The 8,855-nt window shown below is 34.2% G+C and overlaps 1 protein-coding gene across 1 annotated transcript; it reads right to left on the reverse strand.

Moving 5' to 3' along the window:
- Positions 1-5,804: 5,804 nt before the first annotated feature.
- On the reverse strand, positions 5,805-8,537 carry LOC133199829 (uncharacterized). Its single transcript, XM_061335656.1, has 2 exons — positions 8,361-8,537; positions 5,805-6,368 (listed from the first exon to the last, which is right to left on the reverse strand). The coding sequence occupies exons 1-2, from the start codon at positions 8,535-8,537 to the stop codon at positions 5,805-5,807; spliced, it is 741 nt and encodes a 246-aa protein (XP_061191640.1).
- Positions 8,538-8,855: the final 318 nt, after the last annotated feature.

Here is an 8,855-nt window from a genome sequence, read left to right on the forward strand (position 1 = left end):
TGACATTAGCCCTACCATATCGCATGTGAAAGTTCAGCCAGACGCTCGGCTTTCTCCGTAAAATTCGACTCTGCTGCTAGTCGGCGTTTACGGAGAAAACCGAGGTATTAGAAAGACAGTGCAAAACAAAGAAATAAGAACAAATAGAAGCTAAAAACCTAACAAGCAATAAAGAACTTACTGTTTTCAATGAAAATATAGAAACACATTTTAGGAATTGCTATTAAAAAATCAAAGTGTTATTTAGATTTATTTATTGACATTTTTAATTGTTCGTTTTGTCAATTTTTTTTAGATTGAAAATCTTGAGAAATTGTTAAGTCGTACGAAAATTAGATCACCAGAAAATTATCTCCCTTGCCTTGAACAGCATTTTAACCAATGAAATAACTGGAAATTTTCACATCATGTAATTTCTACCAATCACAAAAGAGAAGAAGTACATAGTCGAACAATGCAAAAAACTTCAACTCTGCATACCATCTTCCAAGGCGGTAATGAGTTAATCACACACATGTAAGGTAACACGCAGATTTCTAGATTAAATTTTTCAGATTATATTAAGATACAAATAAGGGTACTGTAATTTTAGTGTGTAATATATTAGCCTCTAGTTGAACGTTGACATTGGAACTCTTCATCAATTGTTATTTCACAAGCAGTAAGGAAATCATGGCTGATCAGCAAAATGTTTTAAAACGGGTTTTCACTAGGAAAAATCTAGTTATTGAAATAGTGAAATGAAGTGGCACTCGAGGACAGCTACCAAAAGGGGAGGTTATTTGTATTCAAAACTCCTCCTTCCGTTTTCAAGATAGGAACTTTTTTTAATTTTGCATATAGAATATACATACACGTATATATCAGAAATATGTATATTACTTGGATTTTATTTTTTGAAAATAGTACTCTATGAGAAAATTACCTGTTGTTGAGGTCATTTTTTATGCAAATTATTGCTTATGTTGGGTATTTCGTGTTGATATATCCTCCTAAAGTTTTTATGTTGCAGATCAATTGAATATATACTAGAATCGGAGATGTGCTTGGTACTTGGATTTTGATACCAGTTGCTGTACGTTGTCAGTTTTATGCAAAATAATGCATATAAGGTACATCATTTGTCCGCATAACTTCTCCTACAGTTTTCAAAGTAGGAAGTTTTTTTTTAATTTTGCAGATCAATTGTACATATACTAGAGATGTGCATAGTACTTGGATTTTGATTTTTGATAACTGATGAAGAAAAATACCACTGGTAGAACATTGTCATTTTGTGCAAATTATTGCAGGTTACATTGATACTATTGGGATTCAAACTCCTTTACAGTTTTCAGAAAAGAAAGTTTTCATAACTTAAATGAGAAATACCAGTACTGGTCGAACAAAAGAAAACCCGTTTTGCTATCACATAGACAGTTTTCCACTTGTTTTATGATTAACGGTCAGATTTTGTGCATGGAGAAGACATGCTTACACATTATATAAACTGATTTTCAAAATACATTATTCAAATTAATCAGATTAATTATACATATATGGTTAAAGATTAAAAACAATACTGATATAATGCAGGTAAAAACTACTTCGAAAGTTAAAGCAAAATAAAAGAAGACATTTTATAATTTGATAACAGTGGATTTTGTAAAGATCTATATGTGTATTCCATGTAGACATTGCAATAGATGAAAAAGAGGTAAATTTAACTGTTGAAATACAGCTACCCCTATCCCTTTTGTGAAAGATTATGGACTTATCCAGTTAGAAAATAGTCTCTGAAAAGACATAGCCAAACGGAAGCGGAAGTAGTAAACTCACGCGACGTGGGCGACAAGCGGAAGTTGTAAACTCACGCCAAACGGGCGACAAGCGGAAGTAGTAAACTCACGGGTTTTGGAAAGTGATGGCGGGACATCCACAGTAACACCGACATGGCGGACAGTTTCCTTCCCGACAATTCTCGTCACACCAGTCATCCATACCCGGGTAATGATTCCAGGCGGGGACCGCGTAGCATCTCCTACACTCCTCTCTAGTAGTGGAGTTCAAACCGACCAATACTTGAGGCGAAACATCCGTGGTTCTTTTACTGATGTGAGAGGAATGAGTGGGTCCGGTATGCAATGAGTGAGTGGGTTCCGAAGGGAGATCTGTTGAGATTCCGATAGAAATGTCTGCACAGTTGATGTAAGTTTCCTGAAATCCACATCCCTGACAATTGGTTCCGTTTTTGGCCGTCCCCCAAAATTGACCTAAAAAATAAAATAAAAGAAGAAGACATTCCCAAATAAAGTGTAAAAATAGAAATGACGTTAACATTTGAAAATAGTTACGGCACATCGGCCATTTTCTCTTTCGGCTGTCCCTGTTCTGAAAAAAGTTTCTGGTATATAACTTAGTTAAGGAAAGAAATTTGCCCTGCTATCGTCAGATTTCTTTATGCTAAAATAGTTGCATAGTTCTAAATCTCGACTATTAAATGTTTAACATCTACAGGTATTAGATATATATACGTCTATATATCTTGACTACCAGTAAAAGTCTATTAAATACAGAAGACTTGCATTTTCTGAAAATGAAATGACTGTCATATCAATTAGTTCGGTTCCTTAAATTATGTAATTATGTACAAAAAAAATGGTTTTAGAATTTCATGCGAGATTTATTAATTTGTGAACCGAGTCCGACATTTATCCTATCTCCCGTCCCGATGCAAACATTGCAGGAATTCTGGAAATTGCAGGAATTCTGGAAATTGAGTTGAAAAACACGGTTATACATGTTACAGGATGTCAAAACCCGCTCTTAAATCAAGTATTGCGGTTAATTAGAATAATCTTATTAATTTTGTTCATTAAGCCACTAATTACACGTCAAGATCTAAAATCAGGTAAACATTCATTATATATTATCATTTTAGCTCACCTGAGCCGATGGCTCAAGTGAGATTTTCTGATCAAAGAGTGTCCATCTGTCGAGTGTTGTCTGTTGTCCGTTGTCTGTAACTTTTAACATTTTCGACTTTTTCTCAAGTACTACTGAGCCAATTTCAATCACCCCTTGGGGTATGGTGGGGCGGAAATGGGGGATCAAAGTTAAACATAGGAATATATAGACAAAATCTTCTTCTCAAGAACAGCAAAGTCATATTTATGCATCCTCAGGTAGTTTAGATTGAAGTTTTTTCGATTCATACCCCTTGGGGTAGGGTGAGCCACAGCAGGGGATCAAAGTGTTACATAGTAATGCATAGGAAAAATCTTAAGAAGTCTTTTTTCTCAAGAACAGAAAAGCATGATTTTTCATATTCATACGGAAGCATCCTCGAGTAGTGTACATTAAAGTTTGTTCAAATCTTGACCCCCTGAATTTGGGCCATAATATTATGTTATCAAAGTTTTACAAAAAATATGAAGGGGGAATAATCTGATGAAGAGAAGAGCAAAAGTTACTCAGGCGAGCGTTATGGCCCACGGGCCTCTTGTTTTTGCTTGTTATTTGACAAATAACCTTGTCGTTCTAATGGTTCAGTGGTAGCTTCTTTTTAAGGTTCAAGGTGCTTGGATTTATCAAACGTGTTATATTTCGTGTAAATCATGCCATTGTTGTCTAGACGCCGGCGTCAACAGAGCTTTCAGGGAGCAGCTGTAAATATACCCCCACCCCCATCCCTAACCTACCCACCCCCACCCCTAATCTATCCACCCCCATCCCTAACCTACCCACCCCCATCCCTAACCTACCAACCCCCATCCCTACCCACCCCCATCCCTAATCTACCCACCCCCATCCCTAACCTACCCACCCCCATCCCTAATCTACCCACCCCGCATTTTATCCTTAATGATTGCATCTTAATCTTGATGCTCGCCCTAATTGATTGATTATTCTATTCTGTCTTAATCACTGTTGACTACTAAGTATTAATGAACAATCCTGTCTTTTCTCCTTTATGATATAGGCTTTCAGAGAGAGGGAGAGACAGAGAGAGAGAGAGATTTTCTATTTACTCTAGTTTGAAAATGCTTAATCATGGAAAGACTATATTAAGGACTCTATTGTAAAAGTTAACATAAGGACATTTTCACCACTGTTTAAGGTGGTTCTTACTGAAATCCAGGGTTTAATAATCGGCCGAGTGTCACACGACATCACAGAGACGATCCGTCAAAATATGACGTGCTGAATTAAAAATTTTAATTAATTACACTCGTGTCAGGTCTGACAGCCCTTACAAATGACTGAACATTGAGGTGTCTGATTTATCTGTGTTGTAGAGACGGGCATGTCCCCCCTTTCATTGTCCTTTAAATGGATTTATGACCTACTTTACACAAACGGAGGGGACAATTTCCTTTTTAAAAAAAAAAAATGCAAAAATGAAATTTAGAACTATTCATTGTACATTAAGAAGGATGAAGTTGCCGTAAAGTCAGAGTTGAAACATAATAGATCTATGCATTTTTAAGTACATGTATATAAGAGAGAGAGAGAGAGAGAGAGAGAGAGAGATGAAATATGTCTGTTTCCTTTATTTCTGTCGTACAGAAGAGAAAATACGCGGTTTGAAAACATTAAAATATACTTGTATGTAAATTTACATAAAATTCTGCATTTCGAAGTAAATGAATCTGTTGCTGTGAAATATCACATTGTATTCATTCTTTGTTCCTCTAAAATTGCTAACATTCATAAATTCTGCGTGAACTGCGACAGTGTGTACACTTGGACCATCCATCATATCTGATTAGTGAACACCCTGATTCAATTATCTATCCACTATTGATCGATTAATCTCCACAGATCAATAAATGACTCAGTTTAATTGATTCAAAATCATGTCAACAATTTTTTTTTTTATAGAAAATATACGATTCTCATAAAAATAATTCTGAAGTGTTCTTTATAACAAACAAAATAAGCATCTTGGTATTTAACTTTTTTAAGACGCTTGTAAATACTTAAATTAAGCATTGATTTTCAAATCGCATCAGAGATAAATGAAATATGAAGATAGCGAACAGTATTCAATCTCAAAAGTCCAATGAAACGATACAAATTTGGAGCTTATTAACGTTTAACGTCTCGTATAATTTGTGCTTAAACATGTTTAAATAAAAGTTTTGTCGTATTTGAATTAAAATATCCCTAATTTCTGAGTAATAAATAAATCATTAAAGTATTCTGTAAAATTTAACCTTATCTTTTGAAACTTTTATTGAATATATATATTTAAATGAATGTGTTTTTAGGTGCGCTTGATTTACAAACCAAGAACATTATTTACGAAAGGTGCGTTTGATTTACTAACGCATGGTTAAGAGTGCTTCATTATATTTTTCCTGGTACCAGGAATGATTTAAGGCTTCAATATTCTGGCGGAGTATTGAAACAATTAAAACAATCAATAACACTATATCACGTGTAAAAGCGCCAACATTCTCGCTATTTCTGATGCACTTTTGCATCCTAAAATATACAAATTATCTAATGATTTATTCTGAATCTTTCTTTTTCTTTTCATGAGAGAAATTGTCATTATTTTAGACAATATATCATTTCTTTTTCTGAAGTTTCACTTATTTAAATATTTTCTTTTAAATTTTACCTAAACCAAAATTAAACATAAGTGAGTTACTTATTTCATAATTCTTAGCCGTTGCAATTAAGTATATTTTCTATCTTTATTCTTTACAGAATATTTAGCATTTAAAGTGAATGCGCACTTTAAAGACTTTGATATTTGACAATGTATGATTCAAAATTTCTTAGCAATTTTTTTTCTAACATTTTGGCAAGTTTTCTCATGCAAACGCTATCGGAAGTGTAAACAAGCTTAATGAGAATTTAAAGAATTCACCTAAGAACACAAGCGAAAATAGTAGTGAAAACGGGTGGAGAAAATCGTGACTAGTTTTATTTCGATCCTGACCTTTGACCTTACCTGTGACGTGTTTCCATTGAAGTACACACTGATTACAAGTCAAATTTTCCGGGATCTCAAGCTGAAACATATCAACTCCTCGATCCTTCGGAAAATACCGAGTACTGCCGGGAATTAATGAATCAGGATTTAGATAGACTCCATCAAAAAAGGGAAAGAACTCTACAGAATGTATATGTAACAAATGACGGTCTAAACACTCTTGTTTCACTCGGGTATTTACGTCATTGTTCGGGCAAATTCGGAATTCAAAATATCCTTTACGAAACACAGCAAGGTCTATCGTGACGTTGATGTATTTATCACTGACGTCATAATGTCTAGTAATGATACCGCTGGCATATTTTCCGCCAGCCTCGTTATCATAAGGTCCCTGATACGGGTCACCACACACACCACATTTTCCGGCATTCTCCACAACATTCTGAAAGATAGAGAGAGTTCTGATAAATGATGCCCCTATCTCAGGATACACAACACTCGACAGAGAAAGTTTTCCTCATCCAGTATCAGTTAAGCATTTCTCTATTACAGACCTGTTTACTCTTACGATTTCGCCGTATTTTGTACGGATTTTCAGTCCAGAATACGTCTCACGTTTTGCTATTATGAAAATACGGAAATCGGAAATCCTTTTGTTTGTATTTTAGCAGTTAGTTTTCTCAGTTTGATGCTTTTTATTCGGTAAAAAAGTGAAAAGTTCGGGCTGCTAAATCGCGGTGGTTTAAAAAAAATGACAGAAACCCTCCAAATAAAGCATGGTGTTTTCCTTTGTTATTAAACCATGTTTTGGTAATAGGAAATGTAGTTATTATCTAGCAAAATCGATGGAAAGTGAAATCTTACGGGCAAAAGCCAAATCTCACTGACGAATCTAATAAAAAAATACTGAGAGACAACAATATGGGTAAACAGGTCTGCTATTAAAATGACCCTGAAAAGTACAATATTCTTATGTGAAGAAGCAGAGAGCGAATCATGATCTAAAAGCGGCTAAAATAAGCCTAAATAAGCCTAAATAAGTGACAGCTAAAATACAGTGAAAATAACGACTAACATGCAGCGCCTTTTAGCATTCTTTATAATAAAGTTATTTTTATTATGTTAAATATCATTTAAACACTTAAGGGGAAAAACGGGAAATACTAGTATTATACAAACTGAAGATGTAACTTAAGTTTGTTTCACGTGTTTGGGTATTCCCTCTGTTTTTGGAAGTTGCTTTGTCCTTAAGGTTTAATTTATAATTAAACAAGGGAAACAGAGCCCACGGTGGCACATTCCAAACAGAGAGTGCACCTAATGCAAATACATCTCTGTGTATTTCCTTCTTAAGGTCAGAAAACTTGGTGTAAATTTCAATAATGACACTCAACTACATCAAGGATAATTAGAATTACAGGTTAATTAAAATTACAAATTATTTCAAGTGAATAAAGAAATTGTTCATTAATGTTTGTACTAATTGCATAACCAAATATTTTATTGATTACATAGAATAGTTGATAACAAAGTATTGTGTTTATGGCTGGAAATACAGAAGATTTAAACAATTAACTTCCTGTTTGACTTTTCATATTCTTACAGAAGAAAAACATTAAAAGGAATGTGTCCCATAAGATAGCTCCACTTGACAGAGCGTTCCAATAAGAAGGCGTCATTTTACACAGTGTTCTAATACGAACGCGTCAATTGACACGGCGTCCCATAAAAAAACGTCAATTGACACAGCGTTCCATTAGAGGGTTTCCTATGACAGTGTCTCCTTAAACACTCTGTTATACGCTTCATCTAAGAAAGACACCGTAAGACTGGAATCTTTTATTTCTGAAAATATTTTACTTTTCAGTATCTAATGGGTAAAAAAGACGTGGTGGATTAGGGCTGGGGTTAAAAGCATCTGTTTGTAAATATTAAGAGGAAAATTTTTATTCGCATTAAATTCAGATTTTTTCCTAAATGTTTATTGCTCATTAACCATTTTAGTGATAATAGACACCTGATTAACATTAATCATTACTAAATTATGTCATCAAATATCTGCACTTTTATCATCCATCAGTCATTCAGATCTAGTTAAGGTATAATTTATACTAAAAGGTATGTTCTAGTTTTTATAGTCTCGAAAACCTTTCTATCAGAATTCTTTAATTATTTCAGTGTCAATACAGGTGTACGTAAGAAGAAAAAAATCATTGCCACCTATTCCCCCTTTTTTGTCTTGTAAAAATGTACGGTATAAATGACGTTTTTTCTGTGTTTGGTCTAAAAAATAAAATTGACAGTCAACATCACAGGCATCGTACATGTGTAGTTTTAGATCCACAATTTCGCAAATAAAAATGGATGACAAAAGAGATTGATTTCTTAAAATACTCAGAGGTGAATCATAAAATACTCAAGGATCTTAACTTACCCGGTATCCACCACAAAACAGCTGACTATCATGATGATTGACAGGTGAATTGTACCCCTGTCTCCATAGTGATGACCTTCCGGGCGGATCCAACATTTTACCACGTGACCACACTTCCTGGAGAAGGCACAGTAACATGATACACTGTCTGACTAAAGGTCTAATTGGATTTCCCATAATGCACTGCGGTCCGAGTTCTTCCCCGGCAATGCTTACTTGTTTGTTAAATATTTATTGAAAGTTTGATTACTTTGGTTTTTAAAAAATATTAACCTGCTTATATTATGTGTTTCCATCATACTTTTGTTTCTCAATGATATAAAATTCAAAATGCCATATTTTCAACAATTTGGCATTTTTTTTCTGAAAATCGACAACTGAATCAACTTCAGTAAAATGTATCTAAAATCACTCAATGTATCCTATTTCATAAAGCACTTTCCTTTAAAAATCCGCTTCTTTGAAATTAAAAATTATCCACGTTATTTTTTCTTC

Source organism: Saccostrea echinata, unplaced genomic scaffold, assembly GCF_033153115.1.
Source record: "Saccostrea echinata isolate AGI-Se365-2 ecotype Australia unplaced genomic scaffold, CSIRO_AGI_Sech_v1 ptg000036l, whole genome shotgun sequence".
NCBI classification, from domain to species: domain Eukaryota; kingdom Metazoa; phylum Mollusca; class Bivalvia; order Ostreida; family Ostreidae; genus Saccostrea; species Saccostrea echinata.